The 18,320-nt window shown below is 38.0% G+C and overlaps 1 protein-coding gene across 1 annotated transcript; it reads right to left on the bottom strand.

Moving 5' to 3' along the window:
• Positions 1-777: 777 nt before the first annotated feature.
• LOC107620329 (uncharacterized) lies at positions 778-1,215 on the bottom strand. Its single transcript, XM_016322507.1, has one exon. It carries the CDS (start codon positions 1,213-1,215, stop codon positions 778-780), a length of 438 nt encoding a protein of 145 aa, XP_016177993.1.
• Between the last annotated feature and the right edge of the window lie 17,105 nt (positions 1,216-18,320).

Below are 18,320 nucleotides of genomic sequence, written 5' to 3'. Positions count from 1 at the left end.
CTGGCACCCTCCACCATCTGTTCAACTGCATTTTCATCCTTTGTTCTTGCTTTCTTTGTAGATCCTTCAGCTATACCACTCATCAACCTTCTTTTGTGTTCACTTTTAGTATCTGACTATGTAGTACCTTGTCTTGCTAATCTTTTCCACTTCCTACCTTTCTCTGTGGTGAGACACTGCCCAATAGCAAATTGCATAAGCTGCCCTTCATCCTCCTTGGTATTAGACTGACCAGCTATGATAACCTCCATGCATTCTGTTCTAGAATTGGATGATTGAGGTGACTCAGGTGCTGCCCTGTTACCAGTGTCTTATGGTTTCAAACTTTGTTTCCCTTCTTGCATTGACATCCCTGTAAATTCTTCCAATAAGCAGTTTAAGACCGGTTTTTTCTTACGTTGAGTGGCCTTATTCTGATTTTGAGTTGAGTTGCTGAATGTTCTTTCTCCTTCAGAGTAGATTCGCGTTCCCACTTGGCTTGCTTTAACCCATTCGCCAATGTCATCCTCTTTTACCATATCACTCTATGTGTCCTTCAACAAATCATGGCAGTTTTTTACCTCATGCCCCAATTTTGCGCAATAGGTACAGAACTTTCCAAGTCTCTCATAGCGTAGTGCCACTTCTACCTCCGTTTTATTAGGTCCTGCCACTATTAACTGATCTCTCACTTGCCTGGAAGCATCAATATTGATTTTGGCCTTCACAATCCTAGTTTCTCTGCCTCGCATCTAAAATTTACCTACCTCCAACACTGTGCCCAGTTTCTCTCCCAATTTACGTCCAACTTCGAAGGGCTTTAAATAATTCTGGCAAACCACAAAATTGAACCCAAACTGGAAAATTGGAAATATTCTCTTCATCACAATTCTGATCTTCCTTCCATCTCTTGACATGGAGCACATAATCTTTAAATAGCCATGGAGAACTACGTTTAACACGCAAGACATCCACTTCTTTATTAAAAAAGAATTGGAAAGAATTATCCCCTTTGTCACTCACGCTAAATCCTTCCGGATTTTTCCATAAAGCCTTTAAAGCATTCTCCATGGTTCTAACTGAGAAGGTTTTGGAAGCAAAGAGTCTGCCAAAGAGACTATTGGAGCAAGCCTTAATACCTTCTGATATGTCTGCCTCTTCCAGTAGAATCACATTCCTACCTCCTTTTCGGTTGTATTCCTCGGTCCGATCTTCATCCCTCGTTGTCTCAGCCATGCAGATTATGTAGACTTGTATTGAGATTTAATTGACGTTGACAATGTAGCCTTGATGGCAGTAGAAACTCCGTTAAAAAACCCTAACAGAGCACTAAAAAATCCTAACAGAGCCAAAAACTGCTCTCTTTCAGAATGTATTTGGAAATAAAAGTTTTTGGAATTAAATTGTGAATTATTTATTGTATTTAGGAAAAAATATAAAATAAGAACAAAATTGAGTTGAAAATTAATTTTTATGTTTAGATTATAAATTAATAAGAATCAATTGATTTCAATATCATATTTTATATTTTTCGTTATTTATTCTTAACTTATACTAATTACTCTTTTCTTATACTAATATAAATGTAAATCAGTCTTTTTCATTTTTTTTAGAACTTAATCAATTCAGTTGTATCCAAATAGTATAAAACACGAGAGAATTAAAACTAGTTTTAAAGTAACTTAATGAAATTTCTAAACCAAATCACTTTTTATTTTTTATTTTTTATTCTTTATCTATTTCAAACAAGAGAATTACAAATCAAATCAATTTCAATTTTAAAAAATTTCAAATACATCCTAAAAAAACTATTTTTTACATTACAAGCAAATAGTTCTCTCAAACGACTCGACATACACTAACTCTAGATAATTTCATATGGGCTTGTAAGGTGTTAAATATTTCTTTATCCGGTCTACATTCCACATTAATATTTAATTAGAGTATTTGAGTCGCTCATTCTAGGCTAGTATTAGTAAGCTAAGTTCATATAATTTTTCGTCTGATTGAAATTATTAATGGTAAATAATGAAGTGTAGTGAAATGAGAGGAAACCTATTATTTCTGTGTGAGTATCAAGCTCCAAGTTATAGCTCGTTCTATTCAATGCTTGAACCAGTTCTCCCTGGAGTGGATGAATTATACGTCGGCTCTTTCAAGAATGGCGACGGTGGGTATCTGCAAAGCACTTCAATGCTCAAGTCACTAAGAGTGTAAAGTAGTAGGGATGATGTTTTGAGTGAATTACGTACCTTCACCAAATAGGTTTTGTTGTGTTTATAAAGTTGTTATGTTAGTGAATGGTTATCGGTATCTCTATAATGTTAAGGAGTTTTGGCTAATTATTTGGCAATCACGTCTTAGTGGTTTGTTGGGGTTGTTTAGAAATTTCTGTGGAGAGATTCTCGCACTTGGTTTAGGTTGGTACGTGGTTATTTGCTTTGTTTGGATTTCGAGTTCATAGGTTTCCGTTGGGTTGGATTATAAGTAACAGATCATAGTCCCTAAACTTGATCTGTGAGATTGTTTGACTATAAGCAAGTAGCAAGTTGAGCTTTCAATCTATAACTTAGGATCACGATAGTGGCAGCCCCCAAGCTTGACTTGTTCATTTAAAATTTTTGGAGACAAATGAAAATTTGAATTTTGGCGGAAGGTGTCCCTTTAAAAATGAATTTGGGGTGTGCTTGCATGTGTGTGTGTATTTTTTTTTTTTTTTTGAGAAATGAAATAAATAAATGGAATAAATAGAAGAAAAGAGAAAATAATTGAAAAGACACATGCAATGAATGCTTCAGGGAAAATGGATGCGGTTACTAATGTGAATATGACCGGTTACATATGCTTTGGGCATGATTAACGGTCCCAAGTGGTTAGAGTTTTGGTTTGGTCTTTTTGAAGTTGTGGATGTGATGGGTTAGTGGGTGTTGTAAAAAATTGGAGTTACAGTGTTCGTTTGGTTTTGGCTGGTTTATTGACATTTGAGTTTTTACTGAAGATGAGCAAAAGAGGTTAGTAATTTTGCTTCTGGTTTCTTTTGTAGTACATTTCGTATTTTATTGTGCTTCTGAAATGGAAAAGGGAAAGGGTGTATCCAAAAGGAGTTTAAAGGGGCAAAAGAATAAAGTGACGGTCGAAGAGAGTGATAAGATTGTTGAAGATTTGGGATCCAAATGACCTTTTTGTGTGGGTTGCAGATTTTATGAAGGAATGGGTATCTGTTTTCGATGATGACCATAACATATCTCAATTAGGTACTGCATCATCTTGGGTCAGGGAGGGAAAAGTTCTAAAAATTAGGTTTTTGCCATGTGTTGTTGTTGATCATATATATCATCGGAGTGATGGTTTTGAATTTTTCTTTATGTATAGCTGCATATTTGTAGAGCTAGGTGTTAGGTTTTCTTTTTCAAAGTTTAAATGTGGGGTGTTAATGCAGCTGAAGTGTGCACCCTCACAGTTACACCCTAATTCTTGGGCATTTGTAAGGGCGTTTGAAATATTTATGGATTATCTTGAAGTAGATCCTTCATTAAAAGTATTTTTTGCTTTATTTCAATGTAAAGGTGTAAAGAGGGGGGTTGACTGAATTTGGCTAGTGCTCCAGGCCGTGTTATATTTAGTCTGTATAAGTCATCTTTGAAAAGGTTTAAGTTAATGTATTTGATGGTTAGTGTTGTTGAGGATGAGTTTCTGTGGTATGTAGATGAATGTTTATTAGAGATATTTTCGTTATATTGGTGTACAAGACCTCAACAAATATTGGGTATGAAAACAATGGAGTATAGAAATGAGATGGTGGTTGAATTTTTGGTGAATAATATTTCATCTTCAGATTTGTTATCTGTTACAGAGCTTCTTGAATGGGAATCGAATAGGGATGCAGTATTCGAGTATATAGGTAATCTTAGACTTTATTTTGAAGTGTTATTTTGGTGAGTATAGTATGTAACGTATGTTTGTGTTTGTCTTTGCAGTTGAGAAGGCTCCGAAGGTGATCTCTAGCAGCTTGTGAGATTTTTTCCAGACAAAAAATGTGGAGAAGGAAGGATCAAGTAGCCATGTAAAGGCCGATGTAGGGGGCGAGGTGAATCAACCTTCGCTAGTTAGGAAGGTTAGACAAGAGGAAAAGGGGAGATGTCGGTAAGAGTAAGGTGGTGGATTTGATCGAGACTAAGTTCGGCGAGAAGGAGATTGACTTGGAGCAGGTAAAAATTTACTGAAAATCAGAAGATGTTGCATGGAGATAAGGGTAACGAGAATTTGATATCGCTGTGGAATGGCCATTTTCCTTTTGTTTGATTGCCGATGAGTATGGACAGAGCCCGACTGATGTTAAGCTTGTCTATGACGTCGACGATGTTGGTGTTTCGCAATATTTGCAGATAAGGATAATTTATTTAGTGTTGTGTGTTTTTTGGACTTTGTTAGTTTTATATTGTTTTGGTTGGCTTTGTAGGTGATACGAGTGCAACTAATGTTAATAGGTCAAACTCAGGAGTTGAAGCATGCCTGGGATGAGTTTGATAGGGCTAGCATGGATTAACTGATGTAGGAGAATCTAGAGAAAAATAAAAAACTCAGGGAAGCTTTGGAGAAGGTAAAGTTGTTGGAGGAAAAGTTAGTTTTGGTTGAGGAGGTTTAAAAAAGGTTAGAAAAAGAGAAGGTTGGTTTGAAAGCTAGGTTGGTGGTGTTAGTTGTGGAGAAAAAGGAGCTGGAGATCAGTAAGGAGGATCATGGTCTTGAGATGTTTGCTATCGGATTTGATAGAGCCGTGGTGCAAGTAAACTTCCTGGCTCCTGAGATGGACTTATCTGCTGTGGATTCGTGCAAGGTTGTGGTTGGAGGAGAACTGGTGGAGGATGAAGACTAGGATGAGGAAGGATAGGGTGAGAACCCTGATGCGCCATGAAGGCAAATTTGTAATATGACTAGTAACATAACTTTTAGTTGTTTTTTGTTGTGGATTTTTAAAACTGCTGGCTTTAGCCAAAAGACACTATTTGTTCGATGGTTTCCTTGTGACTGCTCATTTGGTATTTGTTTGATGAATATGTTTAAGTTCTGAATCTTGTGTGGTAGTATTTCGTAGCGGGTATGGTTTACAAGTATAAGCTTTTGCTTTTTGATTATTCGTTTTACTATACATAATTGTTTTCATAAGTGTATGACTTATGATTGTTTGTTATATGCGAGGGATTGTATGATTTGGTATAGAGATGTATCTGAGTAGAAAATTGTAATACAAGTATTGGAATAAAGGATTGTACGAATTTATAATGAAAAGAAAACCTCTGTGATTTGGAAGGTGTTGGGGGTGTGCCTCGTTAAAACCTCTCCAGCAAAACTTAACTTAGGGATAAAATCTGATAGTAGGAAAAAGAGTACATCCCCAAACCCGTCTTATAGACTTAACTATAATAATGCTTAAACGATGAGATATTCCAAGTATTTGGAAGGTTTGTTCCTTCTAATGTTTGAATTTTGTATGCTCCCCAGCCGAGGACCTTTGATACTCGAAAAGGGCCTTCCCAGTTTGCACTTAGTTTTTCATGTTCTGGTGGTTTGTGTACCTCCTTTGTTCATATGAGGACGAGGTATCCTTCTTGGAATGATCTTGGTTTAATTCGCTTGTTGTATTTTCGAGCTATAGCTCGTTGAGTTACAAGTTGTTAGAGTAGTGATTTGTCATGAGGTTCTTTTATGAGATCAAGCTCAGTTGTTCTGAGCTCGGTATTTCCTGTTTTGAGTTCGGGTGGATTGAAGAGATATTTCAACTGGTAACATGGCATCACATCCATATACCAGTAGAAAAGGAATTTTTTTTGTTGATGACTTCTCTATGGTGTTATAGCTCCATAGGACCTCTGGGATGAGCTCAGCCTATTGCCCTTTATAATCTTCAAGTTTCATCCGAAGATCTTGCAATATGATCTTATTGGCAGCCTCAGCTAACCATTAGTTTGTGGATGTTCTACAGATGAAAATTGTTGAATGATTCTAAAGTTTTGTAGAAAGATTGTGAACTTTTGATCAATAAATTGTTTTCCGTTGTTGGTTATAATGGAGTAAAGTATGCCAAATTGACGTAGTATGTGTTTTAACACAAAAGATATCATTTTTTCAGAATTTATTTTTGCTAAAGGTATAGCATCTATCCAATAGCAACAATTAGAAACTTAACCTGACATGGAGCTGGTGGAAAGGGTCCAAGGATATCAAGCCCCGACTTATTGAAGGGCAAGCTTACCACTGTTGTGTGAAATTGCTTGGTTGGGTTGTGGATGATTGGTGCATGAAGTTTGCAATGATCGCAGTGTTTTACTTTGTTCATGCAGTCTCTTTGTAGTGTAAGCCTTGTTCATGCAGTCTCTTTGTAGTGTAAGCCAATAATAACCTGTTCTTAGTATTTTGGAGGCCAAATTTCTTCCTCATATATGTGTTCCACAAACACCCTCATGGACTTCATCCATGGCTAATTTGGCATCTTCTATGGTTAGAAATTTGAGTAATGGTCTTGCAAAACTTCGTTTATATAACTCGGTTCCAAGTAAGGTATAGAAGTTTGATTGTGTCTTGAATCGCCTCTTATCCTGGATTTGGTAAGAAATGTGTCCTATTTACAGATATTGTATGAATGGTCTTTGCCAATCTTCTTCCTATGAAATACTCAGCACACTTGTTAGCTTGACACTGGGTTCATCCAGTGTTAGCTGTGATAAGCTCGGCTAGTGAGTTATGCTTCTAATGGTTGCTAGTTCAAATAAAGCATCAGCTTGGCTGTTTTGCTCCCGGGATATATGGGAGACTTTGAATTTCAAAAAGCAAGTTATAAGACTATTAACAATGGAATTGTATTTTTCTAATAGTATGTCTTATACCTAAAAATTATATGTTACCTGTTGTACGACCAGTAAAGAATCGCATTTGACTTTAAGTTGTGTTATTCCAAGTGTGTTAGCTAGTTTAAGACCAACTATGAGTGCTTCGTATTCTACTTGGTTGTTGCTTGCATAGAAAGTGAATTGTAAATATTGTTCTATGGCTGTTTTCCTACCATTTTCAAGTAATATTCTGGCTCCAAAGCCTTGCATGTTTGAAGCTCCATCGATGTATAGTGTCCATGCTTCTTCATTTGAATCGGGTTTATCTATTGTGAGCTCTGCTATGAAATCTGCTAATGCTTGTGACTCAAAAGCTCCGCGAGCTTGATATTGGATGTCATATTCTGAAAGTTCTATAGGCGATTTGAATTATCTTCCAGCAAGCTCGGGTCGTGTTAGAACTTGTCTAAGTGGGTGCTCTGTTCGAAGTATGATAGTGTGACTCTGAAAATAGAGTCGCAAGAGTCTAGCCGTTGTGACAAGTGCTAAAGCCAGCTTTTCCAGCCTTGGGTATCTGAACTCAGCATGTTGTAAGGATTTGTTGACAAAGTATACTGGTTGTTGGTGCTTTCCTGTTTCTGTTATCAAGACAGAGATAATAGCATGGTTAGTAACAGATAAATAGAGATAGAGAGGTTTACCAACCTCTGGTTTTTGGAGAATGGTTGGCGAAGATAGTATAGCCTTGAGTTCGGTGAATTCCTTTTCACAATCCTCAGACCATATGAACTCCTTTTGCTTCCTTAGTGTCTTGAAGAAATGGTGTGAGCGGTCTGCTATTCGAGGTAAGAAACGTGATAGCACTGCCAACCGGCCAATAAGTTGTTAGACTTCCTTGATTGTCTTTGGGCTCCTCATATCTAGTATAGCATTGCATTTTTCAGGGTTAGGTTCTATTCCTCGGCAGGTGAGCATGAAATTGAGGAACTTTTCACTATGTACTCCGAAGGCACATTTCTTTGGGTTGAGTTTCATGTTGTATAGTCGGAGTTATTGGAAAATTTCTTTTAAGTTGCTGATGTGATCGGCACTGGAGTTTGTTTTTGCCACCATGTCATCGACATATACTTCTATGTTTCAGCCGATTTGGTTTGAAAAAAATTTTTTCATTAGTCTTTGGTAAGTTGCACCTGCATTTTTGAGTCCGAATAATATAACCTTATAACAAAAATTACCATGGTCAATAATAAAAGCAATCTTATCCTGGTCAGCCGAATACATTAGTATCTGGTTATAACCAGAATAAGTATCCATAAAACTTAAGTATTGAAAACCGGATGAGCTATCAACTAATTTGTCAATATATAGGAGGGGATATGCATCTTTTGGACATGCCTTGTTGAGATTAGTATAGTCCACACACATCCTCTACTTACCATTATATTTTTTAACCATGACCACATTGGCTAACTAGGTTGTGAATCTGAGTTCCTTTATGAATCCAGCAATGAGAAGTTTCTGGGTTTCTTTTAAGGAGGCTTCTTTTTGTCTGTGCCGATGTAGCATTTTTCTATGCTATAGGTCGGATTAACGGGTTGATAGCCAGTCTGTGGCAGATGACATTTGAGTCGATACCTGGCATATCTACCGAGGTCCAGGCAAAGATGTTGATGTTTTGTTATAATAATTTGATGTGATGTTCCTTCTTTTTCCCTTTTAAAGCATCTCCAATGTAGGTATGCTTGTCTTCTTCGGTTGTTAATTGAACTCTGGTCAGGTTGTCTATAGGCATAGGTCGGTCTTGATGGTTACTCCGAGGGTCCAAGTCTGCCAGAGGTAGCAGGTACTTTGAGTTATAGACCGCTTGTACGTATTGTTGGTCTGCTTATCTTGAGAAGTTTGCTTTTAGGCTTGCGTTGTAGCATTATTTGGCTTCTTTTTGGTCGCCATGGATTGTGATAACTTTGTTATCCTGTTAAGAAAACTTAACACACAAATGCACAGTAGATACAATAGCATGGAAAGCATTTAAGGAAGGTCTACCTAGAATGATATTATATGGGCTTTTGCAGTCTATAACCAAGTATTAAATATCTAAAGTTTTGCAATCAGGATAGTTACCTAGTATAGTTTGTAACCAGATATAGCCTTGGATTGGAATGCGCTCACCTGAGAAACCTACAAGTTCTCCTGATGACGGTTGGAGAGTTTTGTCACTTAGCTTCATTTTCCGGTGTGTGGAATAGAAGAGTACATCAACGCTGCTTCCTGAGTCCATGAGAACCTTTTTCACCAGTGGCTCACCGACTTGTAACGATACAACGATGGGGTCGTCTAGGTTTTGGTCCCTTACTTTGTAATCTACAGAAGTGAATGTGATTTTTGGTCTGTCTGTGTTGGTGGTATAAGTTGGGCTTAAGCTGGTTACGGATATCATGATTGATAGGATCTTTTCCTGGCTGAATTGTTGCTTCTGCCACCTGCAAAACCACCAGAAATATAGTTTATAATACAGCAAGGTGGATTGATGTTGTCATCTACCTTTTTTCCCTTATCTCTGGGATTGTCAATTGTTTTAGAGTGTTGGCCGAGGTCTTTTGTATGCCATCTTTGTCCTCGGCTGTCGATGTATTTGTCTAGTAGGCCTTAGCGAGCTAGCTTTTTAAGGAGGTCTTTTTCTAGAACACAGTCATCCATTGTGTGTTCATATTTTTTATAGAAGGTGCAGTACTTAGAGTTGTCCACGTATCATTGATACTAGTATGTCCCGCCTTTGTTTGGAGGCTTAATTAGTTTGGAGTGTAGGATGTCATTGATGATGTCCTCTCTTTTGGTATTAAAAAGGGGTGTAATTGTCGAACTTTAGCATTAGTTTGAATGGCTTTTGTCGGTCTTGGTGCTTGGATACTTGTTCCATTTTTCCTTCTCTCTAATAGGATTGGGCCTTTCTGCATTTTCGATTTGTCGGAGTTCTTTTATTTCGATCTGGCTTGTTGATTTTTCCCGGAACTCAGCTAACGTCTTTGGCTTTGTGACAACTATGGTTTCCTGAAATTTTCCAAGATGGAGTCCACTCTTTAGGGCATGCAGGTGAACTTCTGGGTTTAAATTGGGTATTTCCATAGTTGCCTCAGCAAACCTTGTCATATAGTCTTTAAGACTCTCATGTTGTCCCTACTTTATGGTGCTGAGGTAATCTGAATTATGCACATAGATCTTCGATGCAGTGAAGTTGTTAACAAAAAGGTTGGCTAGCTCGTCGAAGCTTGCTACAGAACTTTCAGGTAAATTAGAAAACCAGATTAAGGCAGCACCATCCAAAAAAGTAGGGAATGTTCGGCAAAGGATTGGATCAGATGGTTTATTCATGAACATCATTGTGTATAATTTAGTAACATGGATGCTGGGATCTCTTATTCCTTCATAGGGCTTCAAGGTCATTAGTAGAGTGAAATTTTTGGACATCTGGAAGCTCATGATCTCCTTCGAAAAAGGGTTACTCCTTCTCACTATTGTTTTTGAGGATGTTGTTATTATAGGTTTGGCTTTCGATGTGTGTTCGTCTTGGTCATCTTTATTCTCGTGTTTTTATGTTCTCCCCCCTACTTTGGTTGTTTTGCTTTTGACGTAATAAGTCGGCCATTTTTTTATTTTCTACTCGCAGAGATTCATTGATGGACAGCAGTTCGGCTGGAGTGAGAGGGGGAGGAGGGTTGTTTGGCTTGTCCGCCATAGATCGTGACCTGCAAAAGAAAAACAATAAATTAGATTGTGAAGGATAGTGGGGTTAAGAAAAGTCGGCCCCACGGTGAGTGCCAAAATGTTCCTATGTGAGTAGCTGGGTTCAAGGTATAGCTCGTTCTATTCAATGCCTGAACCAGCTTCTCCCTAGAGTGGATGAATTATATGTCAACTCTTTTAAGAACGGCGGCGATGGATACCTGCAACGGCACTCCAACGCTCAAGTCAGTAAGAGTATAAAGTAGTAGGGATGATGTTTTGAGTGAATCACGTACCTTCACCAAATAGAGCTTGTTGTGTTTATAAAGTTGTTGTGTTAGTGAACGGTTATTGGTATCTCCGTAATGTTAAGGAGTTTCCGCTAATTATTTGGCAACCACGTCTTAGTGGTCCGTTAGGGTTGTTTAGAAATTTATGGGGAGAGATTCTCGTGTTTTGTTTAGGTTGACACGTGGTTATTTGCTTTATTCGAATTCTGAGTTCATAGGTTCCCGTTAAGTTGGATTATAAGTAACGGATTACCTATTATAGTTATTATTTATATAAAAGAATGAAAAAGCTAATAATGATCTATTTAGCCATCATATATGTAGGTTCTTCTACTAATAATTAATATTTTGATACAAAGGTAAGACTTTCTTACATATATGCATTGCATATATATACATACCTCAATTATCATTTCAATTCATTATTTTCTATTTAAAATTTGGAATATTCAATAAAGTTCGAATGAAAGGAAACAAACATTCTTTATTAGTCCTATTAAATATTTAAACAATACAGTGAAACAGTTATATTATCCATTGCGTTTTACTCTATCTTATTTAATTTATATTTGATTTTCACCGATTTAAATATATATTTCATCTATAGGTTTTAATTAAGGATCTACTTTTTAAGTTTCATTTTGTAGAAAATAGTCTTTCACTTACCAATTTAATGTAACATTAATATTTTTTTTCTATCATAGCCCTAGGCTAACAGAGGAGACAAAATAATATGTCTTCTAGAGAGCTTTGCTAAAATTTTAAAATAAGAACACAATCTAATTCAACGAAACACTAAGAAAGTAAAAACATGAAAAATTCTTGATCTGAAACAAGAAAGTAACGTTACGGAGACAACAGTGGAAGAACTATTGGTTCTTATGGGAAGACAAACTTCTCTTACAAGAATTTCTTATTGTCAACACCAGGAATTTGAGGGGGGGGGGGATGGAAGATCATCCGGATGAGTTGGAAGAGGATATTCCAACCCGAAAGATCGTTGGTACAAGGACAAGGATGTGATCACAAAGGAAAAGCCATTCGATCCCTGCCCAATCATTTCGGTGTCCAAAGAAGAGTTTGACGGGTGGTGCAAACTTTGGAAGGCTGGTGCGGTATTTATAACCCACTAACTTACCGGCAAGTGCACCGGGTCGTACCAAGTAATACCTTATGTGAGTAAGGGTCGATCCCACGAGGATTGATGGACTAAGCAACAATAGTGTTTGATAAGCTTAGTTAGACAAACAAAAATTGGTGTTGAGATGCAACATAAAAGACATTAAACAATATCAAAAATATTGAAGAAAGGCAAGTAAATACTTTGTAAAAAATATGGAGAAGATAGTTAAGGTTTTAGAGTTATCTATTTTCTGGATTGACTTTTCTTATTAACCATTTTAATTATGCAAGATTTAATTCATGGCAAACTATTTGTGACTAGACCCTAATTCCTTAGACCTTCCTAGTCTCCTCTAAAATTCATCAACTGCCAATTCCTTGGTCAATTGATTCCAATTAGAGGGTGATGATCAAATTCCAGTTTATATGCCACAAGAATCCTAATTATCTAAATATAAAGGGATTATATGTCACGTATCCCGTTAAATACAAACAATTAGAAATTCAGGATAATATGTTTTCAAGCTATTGTTCAAGTAAAGAGCTTTTCCAAGTTTTACAAGAACTCAAATAGAAAATGGGTCATACTTCCGTTCCACCCAAATTCATAAAATAAAGAACGAAAACAATTATTGAAATATAAATCAAAACATTAATTAAAATAGAAAAATAATAATATCAATCCATACAATAGACAGAGCTCCTAACCTTAACAATGGAGGATTCGTTGCTCATGGAATATGAAATGTAAATTTGTATGAAATAATGTTCTGGAATGTTCTTTTGGAACCACCCTATTGGGATCCCTTTTATAACTAATCCTAATAATTTAAAAATCAAATTTATAAAATTAAAATTAAAATAATATCTTTTCCTAAAATAAGATTTGAATTTAAATTCGAATTAATTAACAAGTCTTCAGCTGATGGGTGAGACCACTTGATTTGTCCATTCTGCAGCTTCTAATCTGTGATTTCTGGGCTAAGAACTGGGTCAAAACAGCCCAGAAATCGCCCCCAGCGTTTTTCTACATTTTCTGCACGTGGCGGATGTGACGCGTCCGCGTCACCCACGCGTTCGCGTCATTTGTGCAGATTCCAGTCCACGCGTTCGCGTCAGGCACGCGATCGCGTCATTGCGATCTCCTCCATTTCGCGCGGTCGCGTGAGCCATGCGTCCGCGTCGGTATTCGCTGGTCATCTCCTTAGTTTTTTTTTCTCTTTCTCTGCAGAAACTTCATCAAATCCATCCGAATGCTACCTAAAATAAATAAAATTGCACAAAACTCAAAATAGCATCCATAGTGGCTAAAATATAATTAATTCTTAATTAAACTCAACAAATTAGATGCAAATTCACTAGGAAAAGATAGGAAAGATGCTCACGCATCACAACCCCAAACTTAAACTGTTGCTTGTCCTCAAGCAACCAAAAACTAATATAAGCTTAGGATGTGAATTTGCATGAGAATGGGAGTTCGATTAAGCTCATGTCTCTCCTTATAGTGGGGTTTACAACTGCAATCCTGAATAGTTTTGGCATCTCACTTTATCCTTTGAAGTTCAGAATGATTGGCCTCCATAGGAACTCAGAAATCAGATAGTGTTATTGATTCTCCTAGTTCAGTATGTTGATTCTTGAACACAGCTACTTTATGAGTCTTGGCGGTGACCCTAAGCATTTTGTTTTCCAGTATTACCACCGGATACATAAATGCCACAGACACATAACTGGGTGAACCTTTTCAGATTCTGACTCAGCTTTGCTAGAGTCCCCGGTTAGAGGTGCCCAGAGTTCTTAAGCACACTCTTTTTGCTTTGGATCACGACTTTAACCGCTCAGTCTCAAGCTTTTCACTTGACACCTTCACGCCACAAGCACATGGTTAGGGACAGCTTGATTTAGCCGCTTAGGCCAGGATTTTATTCCTTTGGGCCCTCCTCTCCATTAATGCTCAAAGCCTTGGATCCTTTTTACCCTTTGCCTTTTAGTTTAAAGGGTTATTGGCTTTTTTTTTTGCTTGCTCTTTTTTTCTTTTTTCTTTTTATTTTATTTTATTTTATTTTATTTTATTTTATTTTTATATTTTTTTCGCAAGCTTTGTGTTTTTCACTACTTTTTCTTGCTTCAAGAATCAATTTTTTATTTTTCAGATTATCAATAACATTTCTCTTTTTTCATTATTCTTTCAGGAGCTAACAATTTTAACGTTCATAAACTTCACTATCAAAATTATACAATGTTCAAGCATGCATTCAGAATCACAGAAAATATCACCACATTTAAGTAAATCAGACTATTCTTAAAATTAACTCAATTTCTCATGCAATACATCACTTCTTTTTCTTTTCTATTTAGATTCAAGTTCAGTGAGTGGTACATGAAACATCTTTTCAGCATTAAAGCAATTAAAAGAAAACTAAACTAGTCCTAGGATTCTAACTAATAAAGGATCATGCAACAAACAAAGCAAAATAGCAGAAAACTGGAACATAACATAGTAAAAGCGGGATGGAATATAGAATGAAAGGAACTCAACCATCTGGGTTATCTTAGCGGTCATTTTATTCTTCAGGTTGTGCTCCTTTGTGAAGATGATTCGCCTCCCTTTGGTGCCATAAGAATAAACAGAAAAGCCATAAGCGAAGCGTCAACACCAAACTTAAAGGTTTGCTTGTCCTCAAGCAAAGAAGAACTGAAAATAAAAATAAATAGTGAGAGGAAAGAAGAATATACAGATAAAAGAACAAGAGAGAATTAGGATTGGGAGAGAGAGAAAGAAAAGTAAAAACTGTGCGGCGAAGGCGACGCGTACGCGTGCAGCACGCGTACGCGTGGGTCGCGAATTTTCTTTATGACGCGTTAGCGTCAGGCACGCGTTCGCGTGGATGGCCATATGTGCAACTGACGCGAACGCGTCAGTCACGCGTCCGCGTGACCAAATTTGTGCTTTTAGCACACTTCTTGCCCCAAGCCGGCACAACTCTCTGCCAAAATGCTCTTTTACGTCGAATTTGCAGGTCACGCGTTCGCGTCGGTGACGCGCCCGCGTGAATGGCGAAAATTACAAACGACGCGAACGCGTGAGGTACGCGATCGCATGGGATCATTTGTGCGAAAGGATCCATTCTGGCGCCACTCCTGAGCAACTCTCTGTAACTTTTTATTTTTCTCGCACCCCTAGATGACGCGGTCGCGTCAGCGACGCTTGCGCGTCAGGTGCTTCTTTTTTTTTTTTTGAAATATTGCTTGAGGTGTTCGGTTCCTGGAAGAACATAGCTGCATGATCAGAAAATTAGTAAGAACTCAATAAAAATAAGATAACTAAGAAAACTACTACTACGAAAAATAGCTAAGGATACGAAATTATCGGGTTGCCTCCCGACAAGCGCTTCTTTATCGTCACTAGCTTGACGGTCAGCTCCTCTAAGGAGGAGGATCATAGGGGCTCAGCTCTTCACCCCTTACTTTGAACTTCTTTCCTGTGTCTCCATAACGTAGCTCAATATGCTCCAGAGAGAGGATTCTGATTAATGTATAAACCCATGCTGGATTGCTGGTCAACACCACCTTCATTCCTAGGGAGAAACCTTCAGTGGGGATCTTTTTGTTTCTCCATCCTCTGGGCATTTTTTTTTCTTTTTGGGGACCTCCTCCTTGGTGGATGATGCAGTTCCAACACCAAACTTAGGTTTGATGTCAAGCGGAATTCTATCGGTTGTCACCACGGGAGGTTTGAGTTGCAAATTCTGATGTGCATCATCAGGGGGTTCTTGAAGGTTTGGATCAATAAGCTCAGCCTGCATGTACCTCTCTTCTTCACCTATTGAATGCACATCCTTGAAGACATGAAAGACCAGTTGCTCATTATGCACTCTAAGCACTAATTCACCCACTTCTACATCAATCAGAGCTCTTCCAGTGGCTAGGAATGGTCTTCCTAGAATTATAGAGGCATTCTTATCCCCCCTGTATCAAGAATCATAAAATCTGCTGGGAGGAAGAACTTACCCACTTTGACCAAGATATTCTCCACTAATCCATATGCAGGCTTCATAGATTTGTCCACCATCTGTAATGCTATCTTTGTGGGTTGTGCCTCTTGGATCTGCAGCTTCTTCATCACAGACAAGGGCATTAAATTGATGCTTGCTCCCAGATCACATAACGCCTTCTCAAAGGTTGTGCTTCCAATGGTGCATGGAATTTGAAAGCTCCCTGGATCTGGCATCTTCTTTGGTAAGTTATTCTGAATGATGGCACTACATTCTTTAGTCAGGACCACTGTCTCATTTCCCTTTAAAGGCTTCTTCTTTGACAACAGCTCCTTCATGAACTTGGCATAGAGAGGTATTTGTTCCAAAACCTCAGCAAAAGGAATATTTATTTCTAGCTTTCTGAAGACTTCCAAGAACTTTGAAAACTGTTTGTCCTTGGTCTCTTTTTGAAGTCTCTGAGGATATGGCATTTTAGGCTTGTACTCAGGAGCCTTTGGCAAAGTAGGGTAAGTGTCAAGAGAGTCTGAGAATGGGTTGTCCGCACGCTTTGGAGGGGCGTGTTCTACTTCTTCCTTCTTCTCCTCTGGAACTTCTTTTTGAACTAGCTCTTCATTGACCTTAGTCTCAGAGCCAGCTACTTTACCACTTCTCAATTGAATACCCTTGCAATCTTCTCCTGGGTTCACCACTCTATCACCTTGAAATGTACTTGCAGAGCTCTCAAGTATTTGCTTGCTCAGTTGGCCCACTAGCACCTCTAAGTTTCTAATAGAGGCTCTGGTTTCCTGTATAACTTGTGCTTTCGTACTTGCCACTTGTTCACTTATTACGGTGATAGCCTTGCATTCCTTTCTTGGATTTGGAATTGTATTACCAGGAAGGCTATTAGCGGTCCTCTGATCAATTTCATTAACCTTTGTGGTTAATTGACCCATTTGAATCTCCAGGTTCTTGATGGATGCTCTAGTTTCCTATCTAAAACCTGTCAATATTGCTTCCAAATCATTGTTCTACTGGAAACCGCCCTGAGAACTATTGTTGAAGTTCTGAGGTCTCTGAGGTTGGTCCCTCCACCCAAAGTTTGGGTGATTTCTCCACCTCTGATTGTATGTCTTAGAATATGGATCATTGTTGGGATTTCTAGGACCACTCCCCATGTAATTCACCTGTTCAGAAGAGGGTTAAGCATAATCATAATTATCATTTTGCATAAAGTTACCTGTCATGTCATAGGAGGTATCTTGTGGTGGATTTTGAGTGTTGATAGCTGAGACTTGCATGCCACCCATCTGTTGAGTGAGTAGATTTATCTGCTGAGACATAAGCTTGTTCTGAGCAAAAAGAGCATTAACAGCTTCTACTTCCAACACGCCTCTCTTCGGAGCGGCCTCAGAGTTCACAAAATTCCTGTTAGATGTGTATAAATATTGGTTGCTTGCAACCAATTCAATCAGCTCAATAGTCTCCTCTGGTGTCTTCTTCTTGTGCAATGAACCACCTGCAGAAGTGTCTAGGCTCATCTTTGACATCTCTCCTAAGCCTTCATAAAAGATATCCAGTTGGGTCCACTTGGAGAACATGTCTGGAGGGCATTGCCTAGTCAGTAGCTTGTATCTCTCCCAAGCTTCATAAAGAGTTTCACCCTCCTTCTGCTTGAAGGTCTGAACCTCCAACCTAAGCTTAGTCAGCTTCTTTGGTGGGAAAAATTTAGTGAGAAACTCCGTAACAACCTTGTCCCAAGTATTCAGACTCTCCTTTGGTTGTGAATCTAGCCATAGCTTTGCTTTATTCCTCAGAGCAAACGGAAAAAGCATGAGTTTGTACACTTCTGGGTTCACTCCATTTGTCTTCACAGTATCACATATCTGCAGAAAATCAGATATAAATTGATTTGGGTCTTCGTGAGGAAGACCATGATACTGGCAATTTTGTTGCACCAGGGTGACCAATTGTGGCTTCAACTCAAAGTTGTTTGCAGTTATAGGAGGCACCACAATGCTCTTTCCATAAAGATCTGCAGTAGGAGCAGAATAAGAGCCCAGCACTCTCCTCTGTTGATCATCTCCATTCGGATTTACCACATTGGCATTAGCGTTATTATTTGCCATAGTGGATTCTGCAGTCTTGCAAAGTCTTGCTTGTTGTAAACGTTGCTTGAAAGTTCTTTCAGGTTCAGGATCAAAGTCTAAGAGATGTTCTTTGTCTCCGTTCCTACGCATACACAAGCAGAAAACAAGAAAAAAACGGGACTCTCTACGTCAAAGTGCAGAGAAGTCCCTGTGAGGTAACCTGTGTAAAATAATAAAAATAAAAAGATAAAAATAAAACTAATAGAATATAAAAAGTAAAAAAATTAATAATAATAAAAAAAACAAAGTAAAAACAAA

The sequence above is a fragment of the Arachis ipaensis genome, chromosome B10, assembly GCF_059453495.1.
Source record: "Arachis ipaensis isolate K30076 ecotype BB chromosome B10, ASM5945349v1, whole genome shotgun sequence".
Lineage (NCBI taxonomy): Eukaryota > Viridiplantae > Streptophyta > Magnoliopsida > Fabales > Fabaceae > Arachis > Arachis ipaensis.
The sequence above is the reverse complement of the archived record's forward strand: the minus strand, read 5'-3'. Positions and strand labels throughout refer to the sequence as shown.

Bases quoted from the DNA above. Each gene is read 5' to 3' on its own strand.
- LOC107620329 (XM_016322507.1), bottom strand. From the start codon at position 1,215: ATGGCTGAGACAACGAGGGATGAAGATCGGACCGAGGAATACAACCGA.